Source organism: Coregonus clupeaformis, chromosome 33 (genome assembly GCF_020615455.1).
Source record: "Coregonus clupeaformis isolate EN_2021a chromosome 33, ASM2061545v1, whole genome shotgun sequence".
Lineage (NCBI taxonomy): Eukaryota > Metazoa > Chordata > Actinopteri > Salmoniformes > Salmonidae > Coregonus > Coregonus clupeaformis.
This window is the reverse complement of record NC_059224.1, coordinates 23362579-23385033: the sequence shown is the minus strand read 5'-3', so window position 1 is coordinate 23385033 and position 22455 is coordinate 23362579. Positions and strand designations below refer to the sequence as shown.

The 22455-nt window shown below is 43.9% G+C and overlaps 1 protein-coding gene across 1 annotated transcript in view; it reads left to right on the top strand.

The window, feature by feature from the left end:
- The window catches only part of LOC121548815 (tyrosine-protein phosphatase non-receptor type 14-like), a 98601-nt gene that overhangs the window by 53801 nt on the left and 22345 nt on the right, over positions 1–22455 (top strand). The window contains exons 4-6 of the mRNA XM_045210214.1: positions 13872–13969; positions 15473–15540; positions 21643–21713. Of these exons, the coding sequence (XP_045066149.1) occupies positions 13872–13969; positions 15473–15540; positions 21643–21713 (237 nt within the window). The remainder of the gene's footprint in view (positions 1–13871; positions 13970–15472; positions 15541–21642; positions 21714–22455) is intronic.

Here is a 22455-nt window from a genome sequence, read left to right as displayed (position 1 = left end):
CATCCTTGAGATGTTTCAACTACTTGATTGGATCCACCTGTGGTAAATTCAATTGATTGGACATTATTTGGAAAGGCACACACCTGTCTATATAAGGTCCCACAGTTGACACTGCATGTCAGAGCAAAAACCAAGCCATGAGGTCGAAGGAATTGTCCGAAGAGCTCCGAGACAGGAGGCACAGATTTGGGGAAGGGTACCAAAAATGTCTGCAGCATAGAAGTTCCCCATGAACACAGTGGCCTCCATCATTCTTAAATGGAAGAAGTTTGGAACCACCAAGACTCTTCCTAGAGCTGGCCGCCCGGCCAAACTAAGCAATCGGGGGAGAAGGGCCTTGGTCAGGGAGGTGACCAAGAACCTGATAGTCACTCTGACAGAGCTCCAGAGTTCCTTTGTGGAGATGGGAGAAACTTCCAGAAGGACAACTATCTCTGCAGCACTCCACCAATCAGGCATTTATGGTAGAGTGGCGAGATGGAAGCCACTCCTCAGTAAAAGGCACATGACAGCCCGCTTGGAGTTTGCCAAAAAGCACCTAAAGACTCTCAGACCATGAGAAACAAGATTCTCTGGTCTGATGAAACCAAGATTGAACTCTTTGGCCTGAATGCCAAGCGTCACTTCTGGAAGAAACCTGGCAGCATCCCTACGGTGAAGCATGGTGGTGGCAGTATCATGATGTGGGGATGTTTTTCAGCGGCAGGGACTGGGAGACTAGTCAGGATCAAGGGAGAGATGAACGGAGCAAAGTACAGAGAGATCCTTGATGAAAACCTGCTCCAGAGTGCTCAGGACGTCAGACTTGGGAGAAGGTTTACCTTACGACAGGACATCTCTGGAGAGATCTGAAAATAGCTGTGCAGCGATGCTCCCCATCCAACCTGACAGAGCTTGAGAGGATCTGCAGAGAAGAATGAGAGAAACCCAAGAAGGCTTGAGGCTGTAATCGCTGCCAAATGTGCGTCAGCAAAGTACTGAGTAAAGGGTGTGAATACTTATGTAAATGTCATATTTCGGTTTTTAATATTTAATAAATGTGCAAACATTTCTATAAACCTGTTTTTGCTCTGTCGTCATGGGGTATTGTGTGTAGATTAATGAAGGCGAAAAAACAATTAAATCATTTTTGAAACAAGGCTGTAACGTAACAAAATGTTGAAAAAGTACTTGTCCGGTCTGAGACAGAGAGAAGAGACAGAAGAGAGTGCAATCGAGAGGGATAGAGAGCAGTTATCTCTACCTGAAAATACATGATCGAAGATTGATAGTTGGAATTCAGCAGTCATAAAGGTATGCCTTATTTACTTTGAAGAACTACTAAAATAGTGATTTTGTTAGACAGCATAGGCAGCAGCTCTATAGAGATGAGATGATGACTTGGAATAGAATAATAAAGTAATCAAATAGGCCTAAAACAAATGTAAAATACACAGCAACTGAAATATTTTAGTAAAGTAATGTGAATAAGTTATGGTTAATAAGTGATAAGCAGTAATGGGCATTCACTAGCATCATGGGATTTTTATGAATGGTTTTATTCTGTGTTGATAGAGCATTCAACCCACATAATGTATAGTGCATTTCATGTAAAAAAAAAAAAAAAAAGTAAATATTGAAACCAAAATAAAAAAACGTGATATTGTTGGGGGGAATCGAACCGAATCCAAACCGACCTCAAAAAGCACTAATCTCTCAGCACTACTTGTGTATGTATTCATGTGCTTCTCAAATACAGGCTCAGAAACCTCAAGCTAAATAAGAAACAATTTGACCTTTTTTTAATTTCAATCAAAACATACAAATGCATGCAATACCCATTCTGAAAAATGATGATACATAATAAATATTCAGGTTCAATTCTATAATATTTTATTGATTTAAAGATTGCAGCTGTTTTTATCTCAATACCAAATCATTTCTGGGTAACAATTAAGTACCTTACTAGTTTTGGTACTGTCCATATGTACATTTACATTTTAGTCATTTAGCAGACGCTCTTATCCAGAGCGACTTACAGTTAGCACATACATTATTTTATCGAACCCACAACCCTGGCGTTGCAAACGCCATGCTCTACCAACTGAGCTACATCCCCTGCCGGCCATTCCCTCCCCTACCCTGGACGACGCTGGGCCAATTGTGCGCCGCCCCATGGGTCTGCCGGTCGCGGCCGGCTACGACAGAGCCTGGATTCAAACCAGGATCTCTAGTGGCACAGCTAGCACTGCGATGCAGTGCCTTAGACCACTGCGCCACTCGGGAGACTCTCGGGAGACATACAGTGGGGAAAAAAAGTATTTAGTCAGCCACCAATTGTGCAAGTTCTCCCAATTAAAAACATGAGAGAGGCCTGTAATTTTCATCATAGGTACACGTCAACTATGACAGACAAATTGAGAAAAAAAATCCAGAAAATCACATTGTAGGATTTTTAATGAATTTATTTGCAAATTATGGTGGAAAATAAGTATTTGGTCACCTACAAACAAGCAAATTTCTGGCTCTCACAGACCTGTAACTTCTTCTTTAAGAGGCTCCTGTGTGCTCCACTCGTTACCTGTATTAATGGCACCTGTTTGAACTTGTTATCAGTATAAAAGACACCTGTCCACAACCTCAAACAGTCACACTCCAAACTCCACTATGGCCAAGACCAAAGAGCTGTCAAAGGACACCAGAAACAAAATTGTAGACCTGCACCAGGCTGGGAAGACTGAATCTGCAATAGGTAAGCAGCTTGGTTTGAAGAAATCAACTGTGGGAGCAATTATTAGGAAATGGAAGACATACAAGACCACTGATAATCTCCCTCGATCTGGGGCTCCACGCAAGATCTCACCCCGTGGGGTCAAAATGATCACAAGAACGGTGAGCAAAAATCCCAGAACCACACGGGGGGACCTAGTGAATGACCTGCAGAGAGCTGGGACCAAAGTAACAAAGCCTACCATCAGTAAAACACTACGCCGCCAGGGACTCAAATCCTGCAGTGCAAGACGTGTCCCCCTGCTTAAGCCAGTACATGTCCAGGCCCGTCTGAAGTTTGCTAGAGTGCATTTGGATGATCCAGAAGAGGATTGGGAGAATGTCATATGGTCAGATGAAACCAAAATAGAACTTTTTGGTAAAAACTCAACTCGTCATGTTTAGAGGACAAAGAATGCTGAGTTGCATTCAAAGAACACCATACCTACTGTGAAGCATGGGGGTGGAAACATCATGCTTTGGGGCTGTTTTTTCTGCAAAGGGACCAGGACGACTGATCCGTGTAAAGGAAAAGAATGAATGGGGCCATGTATCGTGAAATTTTGAGTGAAAACCTCCTTCCATCAGCAAGGGCATTGAAGATGAAACGTGGCTGGGTCTTTCAGCATGACAATGATCCCAAACACACCGCCCGGGCAACGAAGGAGTGGCTTTGTAAGAAGCATTTCAAGGTCCTGGAGTGGCCTAGCCAGTCTCCAGATCTCAACCCCATAGAAAATCTTTGGAGGGAGTTGAAAGTCCGTGTTGCCCAGCGACAGCCCCAAAACATCACTGCTCTAGAGGAGATCTGCATGGAGGAATGGGCCAAAATACCAGCAACAGTGTGTGAAAACCTTGTGAAGACTTACAGAAAACGTTTGACCTGTGTCATTGCCAACAAAGGGTATATAACAAAGTATTGAGAAACTTTTGTTATTGACCAAATACTTATTTTCCACCATAATGTGCAAATAAATTCATTAAAAATCCTACAATGTGATTTTCTGGAGAAAAAAAATCTCATTTTGTCTGTCATAGTTGACGTGTACCTATGATGAAAATTACAGGCCTCTCTCATCTTTTTAAGTGGGAGAACTTGCACAATTGGTAGCTGACTAAATACTTTTTTTCCCCACTGTATGTAGCTTGTTTTTGGTCGCAGGTTCAGGAATGGCTGAAGAATTGCAACATTTACCTGGAGCTAACTCTGCAAATAGCACTGCTGGGTGATTTGAAAAGTCATAGTCAGTCAATCAAAATATAATAATACTCTTAGCAAAAATGTTTATCTTTAATTATCTGTAGAAATTATGAGAATAGAAAGGTTCAGAACTTTTGTGAAACATCACAACACAGTTGAAAAAGATATGGCAAATAGAAATCAAAACTGGACGATCTTCAAAGATAGATGGGAGGGGTTGAGGGTAGCTGAAGAATGAGACTAATAACAAACAAAAGATAACTAATGTAAAATATACTGTGTCCTTAAAATAGTACAGTGAGGGAAAAAGGTATTTGATCCCCTGCTGATTTTGTACGTTTGCCCACTGACAAAGAAATGATCAGTCTATAATTTTAATGGTAGGCTTATTTGAACAGTGAGAGACAGAATAACAACAACAAAATCCATAAAAACGCATGTCAAAAAAGTTATAAATTGATTTGCATTTTAATGAGGGATATAAGTATTTGACCCCCTCTTAATCAGAAAGATTTCTGGCTCCCAGGTGTCTTTTATACAGGTAACGAGCTGAGATTAGGAGCACACTCTTAAAGGGAATGCTCCTAATCTCAGCTTGTTACCTGTATAAAAGACACCTGTCCACAGAAGCAATCAATCAATCAGATTCCAAACTCTCCACCATGGCCAAGACCAAAGAGCTCTCCAAGGATGTCAGGGACAAGATTGTAGACCTACACAAGGCTGGAATGGGCTACAAGACCATCACCAAGCAGCTTGGTGAGAAGGTGACCACAGTTGGTGCAATTATTCGCAAATGGAAGAAACACAAAAGGACTGTCAATCTCCCTCGGCCTGGGGCTCCATGCAAGATCTCACCTCGTGGATTTGCAATGATCATGAGAACGGTGAGGAATCAGCCCAGAACTACACGGGAGGATCTTGTCAATGATCTCAAGGCAGCTTGGACCATAGTCACCAAGAAAACAATTGGTAACACACTACGCCGTGAAGGACTGAAATCCTGCAGCGCCCGCAAGGTCCCCCTGCTCAAGAAAGCACATATACATGCCCGTCTGAAGTTTGCCAATGAACATCTGAATGATTCAGAGGAGAACTGGGTGAAAGTGTTGTGGTCAGATGAGACCAAAATGGAGCTCTTTGGCATCAACTCAACTCGCCGTATTTGGAGGAGGAGGAATGCTGCCTATGACCCCAAGAACACCATCCCCACCGTCAAACATGGAGGTGGAAACATTATGCTTTGGGGGTGTTTTTCTGCTAAAGGGACAGGACAACTTCACCGCATCAAAGGGACGATGGACGGGGTCATGTACCGTCAAATCTTGGGTGAGAACCTCATTCCCTCAGCCAGGGCATTGAAAATGGGTCGTGGATGGGTATTCCAGCATGACAATGACCCAAAACACACAGCCAAGGCAACAAAGGAGTGGCTCAAGAAGAAGCACATTAAGGTCCTGGAGTGGCCTAGCCAGTCTCCAGACCTTAATCCCATAAAAATCTGTGGAGGGAGCTGAAGATTCGAGTTGCCAAACGTCAGCCTCGAAACCTTAATGACTTGGAAAAGATCTGCAAAGAGGAGTGGGACAAAATCCCTCCTGAGATGTGTGCAAACCTTGTGGCCAACTACAAGAAACGTCTGACCTCTGTTATTGCCAACAAGGGTTTTGCCACCAAGTACTAAGTCATGTTTTGCAGAGGGGTCAAATACTTATTTCCCTCATTAAAATGCAAATCAATTCATAACATTTTTGACATGCGTTTTTCTGGATTTTTTGTTGTTATTCTGTCTCTCACTGTTCAAATAAACATACCATTAAAATTATAGACTGATCATTTCTTTGTCAGTGGGCAAACGTACAAAATCAGCAGGGGATCAAATACTTTTTTCCCTCACTGTATGTAGAAGCCTAAGTTTAGTTGTCCATTAGTTTACTCCAACTAGGGTAGGGGTGGTAGGGTTAGGGGAAAATAATAAAGGAAAATATATATAAAGAAATATATTTTTTTAGGGGGTAGATCAGCTTTAATATTGCAGATAGATTGTGGCTTCTATCAAGCCACAATCTATCTGCAATATTAAAGCTGATCTACCCCCTAAAGAAATTAAGAAAAAAATGTAAAGTGCAATAGCAAAAAGCAAAATCATAAAATACTGTGTTACAAATACACAGCATATGAAGAGGATGGGAACATTTTAATAACTCAGAAATTGTGTTCTGTGTTCTGATTAACCATATTAGACTGAAAAAACTCTGCAATGCCACAGCTATCCCCTGGTGGCGCAGAGGGTTAACGATCTGGATGCAGATCTGAATATTGCAGGTTTCTTATTTTTGTTAAACAAAATTTAAGAAGACCAGTCAAATTCTTCCACACCGATCTCGACAAACCATTTCTGTATGGGACCTCGCTTTGTGCACGGGGGCATTATCATGCTGAAACAGGAAAAGGCCTTCCCCAAACTGTTGCCACAAATTTGGAAGCACAGAATAATCTAGAATGCCATTGTATGCTGTAGCATTAAGATTTCCCTTCACTGGAACTAAGGGGCCTAGCCCGAACCATAAAAAACAGCCCCAGACCATTATTCCTCCTCCACCAAACTTTACAGTTTGCACTATGCATTCGGGCAAGTTGCGTTCTCCTGACATCTGCCAAACCCAGATTTGTCCGTCAGACTGCCAGATCAAATAAAATAAAATAAAATTTTATTGGTCACATGCGCCGAATACAACAGGTGCAGACATCACAGTGAAATGCTTACTTACAGCCCTTAACCAACAGTGCATTTATTTTTTACAAAAAAAGTAAAAATAAAACAACAACAAAAAAAGTGTTGAGAGAAAAAAGAGTAAAATAAAGTGACAAGAGGCTATATATACAGGGGGGTACCGTTGCAGAGTCAATGTGCGGGGGCACCGGCTAGTTGAGGTAGTTGAGGTAATATGTACATGTGGGTAGAGTTAAAGTGACTATGCATAAATAATTAACAGAGTAGCAGCAGCGTAAAAAGGATGGGGTGGGGGGGGCAGTGCAAATAGTCCGGGTAGCCATGATTAGCTGTTCAGGAGTCTTATGGCTTGGGGGTAGAAGCTGTTGAGAAGTCTTTTGGACCTAGACTTGGCACTCCGGTACCGCTTGCCGTGCGGTAGCAGAGAGAACAGTCTATGACTAGGGTGGCTGGAGTCTTTGACAATTTTGAGGGCCTTCCTCTGACACCGCCTGGTATAGAGGTCCTGGATGGCAGGAAGCTTGGCCCCAGTGATGTACTGGGCCGTACGCACTACCCTCTGTAGTGCCTTGCGGTTGGAGGCCAAGCAGTTGCCATACCAGGCGGTGATCCAACCAGTCAGGATGCTCTCGATGGTGCAGCTGTAGAATTTTGTGAGGATCTGAGGACCCATGCCAAATCTTTTCAGTCTCCTGAGGGGGAATAGGCTTTGTCTTGCCCTCTTCACGACTGTCTTGGTGTGTTTGGACCATGATAGTTCGTTGGTGATGTGGACACCAAGGAACTTGAAGCTCTCAACCTGTTCCACTACAGCCCCGTCGATGAGAATGGGGGCGTGCTCAGTCCTCTTTTTTTTCCTGTAGTCCACAATCATCTCCTTTGTCTTGGTCACGTTGAGGGAGAGGTTGTTGTCCTGGCACCACACGGCCAGGTCTCTGACCTCCTCCCTATAGGCTGTCTCATCGTTTTCGGTGATCAGGCCTACCACTGTTGTGTCGTCGGCAAACTTAATGATGGTGTTGGAGTCGTGCCTGGCCATGCAGTCATGGGTGAACAGAGAGTACAGGAGGGGACTGAGCACGCACCCCTGAGGGGCCCCCGTGTTGAGGATCAGTGTGGCAGATGTGTTGTTACCTACCCTTACCACCTGGGGGCGGCCCGTCAGGAAGTCCAGGATCCAGTTGCAGAGGGAGGTGTTTAGTCCCAGGATCCTTAGCTTAGTGATGAGCTTAGAGGGCACTATGGTGTTGAATGCTGAGCTGTAGTCAATGAATAGCATTCTCACGTAGGTGTTCCTCTTGTCCAGGTGGGAAAGGGCAGTGTGGAGTGCAATAGAGATTGCATAATCTGTGGATCTGTTGGGGCGGTATGCAAATTGGAGTGGGTCCAGGGTTTCTGGGATAATGCTGTTGATGTGAGCCATGACCAGCCTTTCAAAGCACTTCATGGCTACAGACGTCAGTGCTACGGGTCGGTAGTCATTTAGGCAGGTTATCTTAGAGTCCTTGGGCACGGGGACTATGGTGGTCCGCTTGAAACATGTTGGTATTACAGACTCAGTCAGGGACATGTTGAAAATGTCAGTGAAGACACTTGCCAGTTGGTCAGCACATGCTCGGAGTACACGTCCTGGTAATCCGTCTAGCCCTGCGGCCTTGTGAATGTTGACCTGCTTAAAAGTCTTACTCACATCGGCTACGGAGAGCGTGATCACATAGTCATCCGGAACAGCTGGTGCTCTCATGCATGCTTCAGTGTTGCTTGCCTCGAAGCGAGCATAGAAGTGGTTTAGCTCGTCTGGTAGGCTTGTGTCACTGGGCAGCTCGCGGCTGTGCTTCCCTTTGTAGTCTGTGATAGTTTTCAAGCCCTGCCACATCCGACGAGCGTCAGAGCCAGTGTAGTACGATTCAATCTTAGTCCTGTATTGACTCTTTGCCTGTTTGATGGTTCGTCGGAGGTCATAGCGGGATTTCTTATAAGCGTCCGGGTTAGAGTCCCGTTCCTTGAAAGCGGCAGCTCTACCCTTTAGCTCAGTGCGGATGTTTCCTGTAATCCATGGCTTCTGGTTGGGGTATGTACGTACGGTCACTGTGGGGACGACATCATCGATGCACTTATTGATGAAGCCAGTGACTGATGTGGTGTACTCCTCAATGCTGTCTGAAGAATCCCGGAACATGTTCCAGTCTGTGCTAGCAAAACAGTCCTGTAGCTTAGCATCTGCGTCATCTGACCACTTTTTTATTAACCGAGTCACTGGTGCTTCCTGCTTTAGTTTTTGCTTATAAGCAGGAATCAGGAGGATAGAGTTATGGTCATATTTGCCAAATGGAGGGCGAGGGAGAGCTTTGTATGCGTCTCTGTGTGTGGAGTAAAGGTGGTCTAGAGTTTTTTTCCCTCTGGAAGCGTGATTCATCACTCCAGAGAACGCGTTTCCACACGTCCAATGGTGACGAGTCCAATGGTGACAAGCTTTACACCACTCCAGCCGACGCTTGGCATTCCGCATGGTGATCTTAGGCTTGTGTGTGGCTACTCAGCCATAGAAACCCATTTCATGAAGCTCCCGACAAACAGTTATTGTGCTGACATTGCTTTCAGAGGCAGTTTGGAACTCTGTAGCGAGTGTTGCAACCGAGGTCAGACAATTTGTACGCACTTCAGGACTCTGCGGTCCCGTGAGCTTGTGAGGCCTACCACTTCGCGGCTGAGCCGTTGTTGCTCTTAGACATTTCCACTTCGCAATAACAGCACTTACAGTTGACCGGGGCAGCTCTAGCAGGGCAGAAATTTGACGAACTGACTTGTTGCAAAGGTGGCATCCTATCCACTAATTTGAAGGGGTGTCCAAATACTTTTGTATATACAGTGCATTCGGAAAGTATTCAGACCCCTTGACTTTTTCCACATTTTGTTATGTTAGTCTTATTCTAAAATGGATTAAATTGTTTTTTTCCCTCATCAATCTACACACAATACCCCATAATAACAAACCAAAAACAGGTTTTTAGAAATGTAAAAAACAGAAATATGACATTTACACAAGTATTCAGACCCTTTACTCAGTACTTTGTTGAAGCGCCTTTGGCAGCGATTACAGCCTTCGAGTCTTCTTGGGTATGACGCTACAAGCTTGGCACACCTGTATTTGGGGAGTCTCTCCCATTCTTCTCTGCAGATCCTCTCAGGTTGGATGGGGAGCATTGCTGCACAGCTATTTTCAGGTGTCTCCAGAGATGTTCGATCGGGTTCTAGTCCGGGCTCTGGCTGGGCCAATCAAGGACATTCAGAGACTTGTCCCGAAGCCACTCCTGCGTCGTCTTGGCTGTGTGCTTAGGGTCGTTATCCTGTTGGAAGGTGAACCTTCTCCCCAGTCTGAGGTCCTGAGTGCTCTGAAGCAGGTTTTCATCAAGGATCTCTCTGTACTTTGCTCCATTAATCTTTTCCTCGATCCTGACTAGTCTCCCAGTCCCTGCCGCTGAAAAACATCTCCACAGCATAATGCTGCCACCACCATGCTTCACCGTAGGGATGGTGCCAGGTTTCCTCCAGACATGACGCTTGGCATTCAGGCCAAAGAGTTCAATCTTGGTTTCATCAGACCAGAGCATCTTGTTTCTCATTGTCTGAGAGTCTTTAGGTGCCTTTTGGCAAACTCCAAGCGGGTTGTCATGTGCCTTTTACTGAGGAGTGGCTTCCGTCTGGCCACTCTACCATAAAGGCCTGATTGGTGGGAGTGCTGCAGAGATGGTTGTCCTTCTGGAAGTTTCTCCCATCTCCACAGAGGAAATCTAGAGCTCTGTCAGAGTGACCATCGGGTTCTTGGTCACCTCCATGACCAAGGCCCTTCTCCCCAGATTGCTTAGTTTGGCCAGGTGGCCAGCTCTAGGAAGAGCCTTGGTGGTTCCAAACTTCTTCCATTTAAGAATGATGGAGGTTACTGTGTTCTTGGGGACCTTCAATGCTGCAAACATTTTTGGTACCCTTCCCCAGATCCGTGCCTCAACACAATCCTGTCTCTGAGCTCTACGGACAATTCCTTCGACCTCATGGCTTGGTTTTTTCTCTGACATGCACTGTCAACTGTGGGACCTTATATAGACAGGTGTGTGCCTTTCCAAATTATGTCCAATCAATTGAATTTACCACAGGTGGATTCCAATCAAGTTGTAGAAACATCTCAAGGATGATCAATGGAAACAGGATGCACCTGAGCTCAATTTCGAGTCTCATAGCAAAGGGTCTGAATACTTATGTAAATAAGGTATTTCTGTTTTTAAATATTATACATTTGCAAAAATGTCAAAAAAACTGTTTTCGCTTCGTCATTATGGGGTATTGTGTGTTGATTGCTGGGGATTTTTATTTATTTAATCCATTTTAGAATACGGCTGTAATGTAATAAAATGTGGAAACAGTCAAGGGTTCTGAATACTTTCCGAAGGCACTGTATATTTGTTGCCACCCTAGTGTCATGCACTACTCATGAAGTATATTTAGAACTTTTATTATTAAAAAACAAAATACCGTCATACCGTCGAAAATGAGGAAAATATTGTGATATGATATTTTAGCCATAACGCCCTAATACCAGGTGTGACCTAAACAGCTGGTTTTCTAAGCCTGAGTAACCAACCAGGTGAGATAAAAATCAACCAGCAGACACTGTTGGCCCTAAGGACTGTATATGACTATTTCATGCTCTCTTTCAATCTGATTCAATTCAAATCTATAAAACTTCATTTATCCCTTAAGAGATGTAATTGTGCTGAAGACGGTCTACTTTAAGTGGCCCGGCTTGCTTCTCAATCATCATGTCTACAGTCTGCCACTCTGCCATGGCTGCTCACATATATAAATATAAACATCATCATTTTGTTATCCTTCTGCCAATGAGAAAGAGACAGCCGCACCAAGACACCATTTCCCCTCTGACCCAAGAGGGTGTTAAGCGTTGAGGGAACGTTCACTCAACATAACTAGAACCCATTCCAGAACCTCTGCAGTGTTTTCCTGCTGAAGCACCGCCCACTTGACCACAGTGGGCTCCTCCCCATCCAGGGGTTAGCTAATTAGAGGGTTGCCAGGGGAACAGAATGGCAGCTCAGCTAACCGGTGTAATGACAGGGTGAGGGAGGAGGGCGCGGTCAGATTATAGATCCCGAGTACACACAGTGGAGCTAAAAAAAGAACCAGAGAGACGAGAGGGAGAGAGCGAGGAGAGAGAGGGGGGAAGAGGGAGATATAGGTGAGAAAAGAAAGAGAGAAAGGGAGACAAGGCAGGGGAGAGAGAGAGAGACAGGAATAGAGAAGAGTTTGAGAATGATAAAGTAAGGTAGAGAGACAAAGAAAGTTAAGAACACAGTAAGACCGTGGCATATGATAGTGGTTTCTAGTTGACACTTGACTTTAACAAGTCTCGCTCCTGACATTCTCTCTCTATGGGTTATCCCTGGACTTCCCCTGTGTGGCTGAACTGAACAGAGCTGCACTTGTCTATAGCAGGCTGGAGTGACTAAGCATGCAGGGATGGCTTGGTGATTTCCAGACCACAGTTTGTAGACTCTGGCATATACAGCCTGATGCATGTTCCCCAATGAACTCCCCACTGCCCTGTGTGTGTGTGTGTGTGTGTATGTGTGTGTGTGTGTGTGTGTGTGTGTGTGTGTGTGTGTGTGTGTGTGTGTGTGTGTGTGTGTGTGTGTGTGTGTGTGTGTGTGTGTGTGTGCGTGTGTTTGTGCATGCGTGCGTGTGTAAAGGTGTCTCACAGCCTCCAGTGGAAACACGCACTGTGGTAGCCATGGTAACAAACAGGAAACCAGCAAGTTCTGTGTAGCTGAAACTGGTCAGCTGGACTCACCCCTGACACTGCTCTGTTTTGATAATGGACCGTTTTAACTTTCTCTCACACATTCCTTCTCTACGCCTCCCTCTCTCATTAACTCCCCTCTCTCTTTCCCTCATTCTCTCTCTCTCCCATTCCCTCTCTTTCACTCCCTCTTCTCTAATGTGTGGCCTTTTGTGACTACTTCACCCTGCCCAAAAGTCAAACACAAAATTGAATCAAGGCTAAAAATGGGGAAAACATGATCTGGAATCCCTGAAAAGCTGGACGTTTCGTCCTGTTCTTTCACTTTATTTTGGCACTCTAACCACACTCTGTGAAGGTCGCTCTGGGCCAAGTCTGAAAAGTATCATATCAACTTACCTCTGGCAAACCAGTGGCCGAGCCACCCACAGTCATAACACTAGCCCAGCCCCACCTAGCCCTAGCTAGTAGTCTTTCTAGACCAGTGGTATTCAAACTTTTTCAGAGGGGACCCCTCACAAACCCACCCCAAATCTAATGAAACAACCTTAAAATCGGTACATTTTGATTTTTACATTAAAAATAACCTTCAATGTGTTCGATTTTCATAATGTATAAAAATGAAAAGAAACCAATAAATACATTTATTCAATACAATTGTATTTTTCAAGTGATCTTTCTCAAAAGCGTTTGTATATTGTCCCATACAAGAATCTGTACTTTTAATTTTGTTTTGTTTTGTGACCACACTGCAGTTCCCCCACGACCCCGACTTTGAATACCACTGCTCTAGACAGATGCGTTGTCTCCAATGTACCAATGTTCCAGCTTCGCTGCCCTAGGTTTGGGATTTCCGAGACTACCTAGCTAGCACTCTGCTCCAACCCACAGTCATAACTCTAGCACAGCCACAGCTAGCCATAGCTGGTGCATAACTCCAACCAAGAACATGAGTCAGTGTTGCACAAACTGGCGGCTACAACCCTCCATAGTAGTGATTCACTTATTCCTAGTAATTTTGAAACAACAACAGTGTGGTAATATTTCCGGTGCTAGTACTACCGGAGTTTACAGGTAACATTTCTACAGGATCTTAATTTGAGCACCCTGTTGCAGGATAACGTTCTTGCAATGCAGGAAATGTAAAACGTGTATTTGAGGTTTTAAAAGGTTTCTGAAATTTGTAATTTCCACTTAGAAATGTCATACTTGATGAAGACCTAAAAAAATGTCCATTAATTATAATCCAAATAATAATTCACATTTCCTGTTGCTGCAAATTAAGATCCTACATCTGTATGTTGCTTTCTTCTTGTGTTTAGTAACTCCCTTACTGTGTGTTTTGAGCTGTCAGTATGTGACACTTCTCTTCTCGCTAGGTATCAGTACTACCTGCAGGTGAAGAAGGAGGTGCTGGATGGACGTCTCCACTGTACTGTAGAGCAGGGCATCAGACTAGCAGGCCTAGCAGTGCAAGGTAAGACAGAGTACACACAGGAGTATACCCCATTGCTTTACCACTAACCTCGTTTTATGTCCTACTTAAACCCTAAGTCCAGAGGGAGATAGAGAGAGAGACTCACACTTTCTTAGCTCATCCTGGGTTCACTACCTAATATGGCTGCATACCGCCAGAAGAGCTGAGTCCACTTGAGTTCCTATCAGGATTCCTTTCCCCAACACACACACACAAACACACGCACGCACATGCATGCACACTAATCTTCCAACCCCGCAACACAAACACACACACTCTCTCTCCTGCTGTCCCTGGGCCCTGTGTCTCAGGGGAGAATGTAAACAGTCGTTAGCTTATCGCTAACACCAAGGTTAGCCAAGGCAGGAAGAACCTTATCTGTAGGGAGGACAGATTCTACACTACACCCCTCTATGTCAGACATACATTACATTACATTAGAGCAGCCCTAAAGGATGTAGCTACCTCTGTATATCTGGAGATAGTACTGTACATTATCCAGACAGACAGTAGCTGTATGTAATATCCTTTTATCAATGGAAGGTTGGGTAGGATTAACCAAGATAGACCCAAACCCCAACAAGACATCACAAGGCCAGGGGTATGTGTGTATGGCTGGGTTATGACATGAGCATGCCTGCTACAGATACTGTAGGTACTATTAGGGTTTGTAGTTTCTATGTGTCTTTGAGGTCGTCAGACTACAGTTCCTGTCCATGCCTATTGAATGTGTTTCCCTCTTGTGTTTTATAGTTCATATATCCTTGAGAGTACACTCTTAGAAAAAAAGGGTTCCAAAAGGAAAGGGTTCAACATAGAACCCAAAAGGGTTCTACCTGGAACCAAAAGGGTTCTACCTATGGGGACAGCTGAAGAACCCTTTCAGGTTCTAATAGCACCTTTTTTTCTAAGAGCGTATACCATCCTTAGATGATGTATGTTTTCCATGTGTAGGGTTGCAAAATTCCATGAACTTTGCCTAAATTCCCAGGTTTTCCTGAAATCCCAGTTGGAAGATTCACAGAATTAGGAGGGAATAAGTAGGAAATCTGTAATTCTCCAATAAGGATTTCTGCAAACCTGGGAATCTGGGGAAAGTTACTGGAACTCTATCCATGTGTTTCATGTCAATGAGTTGGTGAGTTGAGTGTAGATCTCAGTGTGTTTAGAGTTGAGTGTAGATCTCAGTGTGTGTAGAGTTGAGTGTAGATCTCAGTGTGTATAGAGTTGAGTGTAGATCTCAGTGTGTGTAGAGTGTAGATGTCAGTGTGTGTAGAGTTGAGTGTAGATATCAGTGTGTGTAGAGTTGAGTGTAGATCTCAGTGTGTGTAGAGTTGAGTGTAGATCTCAGTGTGTGTAGAGTGTAGATCTCAGTGTGTGTAGAGTTGAGTGTAGATCTCAGTGTGTGTAGAGTTGAGTGTAGATCTCAGTGTGTGTAGAGTGTAGATCTCAGTGTGTGTAGAGTTGAGTGTAGATCTCAGTGTGTTCTCTCCTCTCTTATAGCTGATTTTGGGGATTTCACACAGTTCCTGTCTCAGGACTTCCTCAGGGAGTATGTGCTCTTCCCAGTGGTGAGTCAACCCTCACACTACACCTCTCAGTGTGTGTGTGTGTGTGTGTGTGTGTGTGTGTGATCGTATATGTTTTTCAGTGTTCAGGTGTGTGTGCTCTCAGTAGGTATTCTCAGGTGTATGTTTGATGTGTGTATGTTTGATGTTGCCTGTCTCAGAAGTTTTTCAAGCTCAGGTGTGTGTGCATGAGTGAGTGAGTGCTTGCGTGTGTAGCCTGAGGCCACAGATTCCTAGCTCTCCTGTGTACGTCCTCCTCCTGTGTTCTACCTGCATACCTGACTGACACAGAGACAAGACAGACAAGAGGCCCTGCTTAGAGAGGGGGAGGGAGAGGGAGAGATGGAGGGAGGGAGAGATGAACTGAGAGGCAGGAAGAAAGAGGAAGAGGTGAGTGTGTGTGTGTGGGGGGGGAGAAAGGAGGGGTAGTAGAGAGAGTGAGAATTAACCTTTTCACATGTGAGTTCCAAATATCTCTAACTGAGTTGTTTTATGCACGTGATGTCAGAATGCACTCACTGTTCCAAAATGTGATTGTTACGCAACAGGACAGTTAACACACGCCGCCTGCTAATTATCTGTAGGCTATGTTTCAACTTGTCAATTTCAAATTATTTTCGAACAAGTTTTATTTTCTAACAACAGTTTGAATTGAGGTGTGTTCTGCCTCCTCATTAATTCACATACAAGTAGCCCATTTCCGCGTTGTGGACAATTTATGTTTGAGGCTTTACTGAGCCGGACAAACTTCTCTCTTCGAGGAGAGCCCAAGCACCTCCCCAGTGTTTCCGCAGATCAAGTATGCAGACATTTGCGCAGTCTTGCACGAATTGGAACATTTTCTGGTTGGCGCTAGCATTGTCTTCCTTGTTGTTTTCCTTACAAATAATACCTTTGGACATGTGTGCGTTCCAATCAAAGTAAGTGCCTTATTTTCTGTATATCGTGTTGTCGTTTCTATTGTAGCATACAGTAGAACTGTCGTTTCTCTTTACTTATTTGAACTGTTCTTGTCATAATATGGATTTGGTCTTTTACCAAATAGGGCTATGTTCTGTATAACCCCCCCCTTTTAACAAGGCACACCTGTTAATTGAAATGCATTCCAGGTGACTACCTCATGAAGCTGGTTGAGAGAATGCCAAGCTTGTGCAAAGCTGTCATCAAGGCAAAGGGTGGCTATTAAAATATATTTTGATTTGTTTAACACTTTTTTTGGTTACTACATGATTCGATATGTGTTATTTCATAGTTTTGATGTCTTCACTATTATTCTACAATGTAGAAAATAGTAAAAAATAAAGAAAAACCCTTGAATGAGTAGGTGTGTCCAAACTTTTGACTGGTACTGTATGTACAGTGAGGGAAAAAAGTATTTGATCCCCTGCTGATTTTGTACGTTTGCCCACTGACAAAGAAATTATCAGTCTATAATGTTAATGGTAGGTTTATTTGAACAGGGAGAGACAACAACATAAATCCAGAAAAACGCATGTCAAAAATGTTATAAATTGATTTGCATTTTAATAAGAAATAAGTATTTGACCCCCTCTCAATCACAAAGATTTCTGTCTCCCAGGTGTCTTTTATACAGGTAACGAGCTGAGATTAGGAGCACACTCTTAAAGGGAGTGCTCCTAATCTCAGCTTGTTACCTGTATAAAAGACACCTGTCCACAAAAGCAACCAATCAATCAGATTCCAAACTCTCCACCATGGCCAAGACCAGTTGGTGCGATTATTCGCAAATGGAAGAAACACAAAAGATCTGTCAATCTCCCTCGGCCTGGGGCTCCATGCAAGATGTCACCTCGTGGAGTTGCAATGATCATGAGAACGGTGAGGAATCAGCCCAGAACTACACGGGAGGATCTTGTCAATGATCTCAAGGCAGCTGGGACCATAGTCACCAAGAAAACAATTGGTAACACACTACGCCGTGAAGGACTGAAATCCTGCAGCGCCCGCAAGGTCCCCCTGCTCAAGAAAGCACAAATACAGGCCCGTCTGAAGTTTGCCAATGAACATCTGAATGATTCAGAGGAGAACTGGGTGAAAGTGTTGTGGTCAGATGAGACCAAAATCATCAACTCAACTCGCCGTGTTTGGAGGAGGAGGAATGCTGTCTATGACCCCAAGAACACCATCCCCACCGTCAAACATGGAGGTGGAAACATTATGCTTTGGGGGTGTTTTTCTGCTAAGGGGACAGGACAACTTCACTGCATCAAAGGGACGATGGACGGGGCCATGTACCGTCAAATCTGGGGTGAGAACCTCCTTGCCTCAGCCAGGGCATTGAAAATGGGTCGTGGATGGGTATTCCAGCATGACAATGACCCAAAACACACGGCCAAGGCAACAAAGGAGTGGCTCAAGAAGAAGCACATTAAGGTCCTGGAGTGGCCTAGCCAGTCCCCAGACCTTAATCCCATAGAAAATCTGTGGAGGGAGCTGAAGGTTCGAGTTGCCAAACGTCAGCCTCGAAACCTTAATGACTTGTAGAAGATCTGCAAAGAGGAGTGGAACAAAATCCCTCCTGAGATGTGTGCAAACCTGGTGGCCAACTACAAGAAACGTCTGACCTCTGTGATTGCCAACAAGGGTTTTGCCACCAAGTACTAAGTCATGTTTTGCAGAGGGGTCAAATACTTATTTCCCTCATTAAAATGCAAATCAATTTATAACATTTTGGACATGCGTTTTTCTGGATTTCTTTGTTGTTATTCTGTCTCTCACTGTTCAAATAAACCTACCATTAAAATTATAGACTGATCATGTCTTTGTCAGTGGGCAAACGTACAAAATCAGCAGGGGATAAAATACTTTTTTCCCTCACTGTATGTATGTATGTATGTATGTATGTACAGTGGGGAGAACAAGTATTTGATACACTGCCGATTTTGCAGGTTTTCCTACTTACAAAGCATGTAGAGGTCTGTCATTTTTATCATAGGTACACTTCAACTGTGAGAGACAGAATCTAAAACACAAATCCAGAAAATCACATTGTATGATTTTAAAGTAATTAATTAGCATTTTATTGCATGACATAAGTATTTGATCACCTACCAACCAGTAAGAATTCTGGCTCTCACAGACCTGTTAGTTTTTATTTAAGAAGCCCTCCTGTTCTCCACTCATTACCTGTATTAACTGCACCTGTTTGAACTCGTTACCTGTATAAAAGACACCTGTCCACACACTCAATCAAACAGACTCCAACCTCTCCACAATGGCCAAGACCAGAGAGCTGTGTAAGGACATCAGGGATAAAATTGTAGACCTGCACAAGGCTGGGATGGGCTACAGGACAATAGGCAAGCAGCTTGGTGAGAAGGCAACAACTGTTGGCGCAATTATTAGAAAATTGAAGAAGTTCAAGATGACGGTCAATCACCCTCTGTCTGGGGCTCCATGCAAGATCTCACCTTGTGGGGCATCAATGATCATGAGGAAGGTGAGGGATCAGCCCAGAACTACACGGCAGGACCTGGTCAATAACCTGAAGAGAGCTGGGACCACAGTCTCAAAGAAAACCATTAGTAACACACTACGCCGTCATGGATTAAAATCCTGCAGCGCACGCAAGGTCCCCCTGCTCAAGCCAGCGCATGTCCAGGCCCATCTGAAGTTTGCCAATGACCATCTGGATGATCCAGAAAAGGAATGGGAGAAGGTCATGTGGTCTAATGAGACAAAAATAGAGCTTTTTGGTCTAAACTCCACTCGCCGTGTTTGGAGGAAGAAGAAGGATGAGTACAACCTCAAGAACACCATCCCAACCGTGAAGCATGGAGATGGAAACATCATTCTTTGGGGATGCTTTTCTGCAAAGGGGACAGGACGACTGCACCGTATTGAGGGGAGGATGGATGGGGCCATGTATTGCGAGATCTTGGCCAACAACCTCCTTCCCTCAGTAAGAGCATTGAAGATGGGTCGTTGCTGGGTCTTCCAGCATGACAACGACCCGAAACACACAGCCAGGGCAACTAAGGAGTGGCTCCGTAAGAAGCATCTCAAGGTCCTGGAGTGGCCTAGCCAGTCTCCAGACCTGAACCCAATAGAAAATCTTTGGAGGGAGCTGAAAGTCTGTATTGCCCAGCGACAGCCCCGAAACCTGAAGGATCTGGAGAAGGTCTGTATGGAGGAGTGGGCCAAAATCCCTGCTGCAGTGTGTGCAAACCTGGTCAAGACCTACAGGAAACTTATGATCTCTGTAATTGCAAACAAAGGTTTCTGTACCAAATATTAAGTTATGCTTTTCTGATGTATCAAATACTTATGTCATGCAATACAATGCAAATGAATTACTTAGAAATCATACATTGTGATTTTCTGGATTTTTGTTTTAGATTCCGTCTCTCACAGTTGAAGTGTACCTATGATAAAAATTACAGACCTCTACATGCTTTGTAAGTAGGAAAACCTGCAAAATCAGCAGTGTATCAAATACTTGTTCTCCCCACTGTATGTATGGAGCATAATGTATTTACAGTTTTATTCACATGTTTTGAAGTACTGGTGACAAATAATGCATTCCGATTATTGCATAGATTGTAATGGATGTGTGTAAAATAATTTTTGTACTGATTATAATGAGCTAATGCTAAGCTATTTGCCAGCTATGTGTGGCGCCATGTTTGTTGACATTATACAATGCATTCTGGGTGTCACGTAAACGTCTGTCAGACCAAAGATGTTATAATGAGGTGAAGGGTAAACTTCCGAATGTGAATGAAGGGAAGTGAATGATCGTAGACAACACACCCCCTTCAACATGCATACTGCAAACAGACCAAACTCATCTTGTCTCCTATTATTATCTTTGGTTGACGCGAAAAAACAAGCATTGCGCACAAACTACTCATCGTCGGATTACTTTCGATTTCTAGAAAGTGTTTTACTCAATTATTTCGATCAATGGTGAGCTCACCCATGATGTGATGAAATATAAATAGTAATTGCTATTAGCTAAGTCATATTGTGGTTTCTGACAGCCGAGAGTTATCTAAATATGACCCCTTGTGTTACCTCAATCTTTCCTCAGTTAGCGCTAGGACTAATGTAGCCTACATTTTCCGGTTTGGATGATTGTGTATGCAGTCGCTACTTCTGTGAATGTCTGAACATTGCATCCAAAAATAAACTGGTCACATTCAGGACATAACTTTGTAAGGACTGTGTTTGTGCAAAATGTTTCTGTGAAAAAACCTTGTGGCTATAAATGCTGACGTTCTAAATAAGCTTTCTAATCACACCGGTTTGAGCGTACGCTGCAGGGACCACTATAGAATGGTCACACCTGTTTGTTGGTACATGTGAAAAGGTTAAAGGAAGAGGCATATAGGAAGGAGAGGGATAGAGGATAAAGGTGGTTACAGAGACAAACTAATAGGGCACAGAGAAACATAGAGGAGGGGGCAGAAAGAGAGAGCGAGCGATGACAATGGATATCTGAGGCCTGCATAGAGTAATTTTTCTCTCCCGGTCTGAAACACACAAACACACACACACAAACTCAGTGATGGAGTGCTCTAATGGAGGGGTAGTGAGTGGGTGTTGAAGGGGTAAATATGGAGGCTGTGTGTGTAATCTGATATAGCTCATTCTCTCTGTTCGCTCTAGTCCTGCAGAGATTAATGTCCACTTTCTCTTTCACCCCATCACTCTTTTCCCTGTCACCCCCCTATACCTCCCTGGCTTGCTTTCTCTTTCTTTATCTGTCTGTACCTCCCCTCTCTTCTTCCCAAACTTTATGCTACATCTCTCTCTCTCCTCCCCCTCCCCTCTCCCTCTCCCTCCAACCCCATGTGCTTCTTTCTCTTTCACTCCCTCTATTGCTCTCTCTCTCCCTCTCTCTCTCTCTCTCCCCCCTCTCTCTCTCTCTCCCCCCTCTCTCTCTCTCCCCCCTCTCTCTCTCTCTCTCTCTCTCTCTCCCTCTCTCTCTCTCTTCCCCCTCTCTCTCTCTCTCTCTCTCTCTCTCTCTCTCTCTCCCTCTCTCTCTCTCTCTCTCTCTCTCTCTCTCTCTCTCTCTCTCTCTCTCTCTCTCTCTCTCTCTCTCTCTCTCTCTCTCTCTCTCTCTCTCTCTCTCTCTCTCAGAACTGGCCTCATGTAGATGAGATGTTGGAGGAGTGGACTCAGAAGGTGGCAGAGGAACATAAGAGTCACTGGTAGGCTTCCTGTTCATAACACTATCCTACAGTCTACCAAACCTTACTATAAACTAAACTGAACCTACAGGCTTCCTGTTCATAACACTATCCTACAGTCTACCAAGCCCTACTATAAACTACACTGAACCTACAGGCTTCCTGTTCATAACACTATCCTACAGTCTACCAAGCCCTACTATAAACTACACTGCTCCTACAGGCTTCCTGTTCATAACACTATCCTACAGTCTACTATAAACTACACTGCTCCTACAGGCTTCCTGTTCATAACACTATCCTACAGTCTACCAAGCCCTACTATAAACTACACTGAACCTACAGGCTTTCTGTTCATAACACTATCCTACAGTCTACCAAGCCCTACTATAAACTACACTGAACCTACAGGCTTTCTGTTCATAACACTACCCTAAAGTCTACCAAGCCCTACAATCTTAGAAAAAAGGGTTCCAAAAGGGTTCTTTGGCCGTCACCATAGGATATATAAATATTTTTGGTTCCAGGTAGAACCCTTTTTGGTTCTAAGAAGAACCCTTTTGGATTCCATGTAGAACTCTGTGGAAGGGATTCTAAATGGAACCGAAAAGGGTTCTACCTGGAATCAAAAGGGTTCTACCTGAAACCAAAAAGGGTTCTTCAAAGGGTTCTCCTATGGGGACAGCTGAAAATCCCTTTTAGGTTCTAGAAAGCACCTTTTTTTCTAAGAGTGTACTATACACTACACTGCTCATGTGTCCAC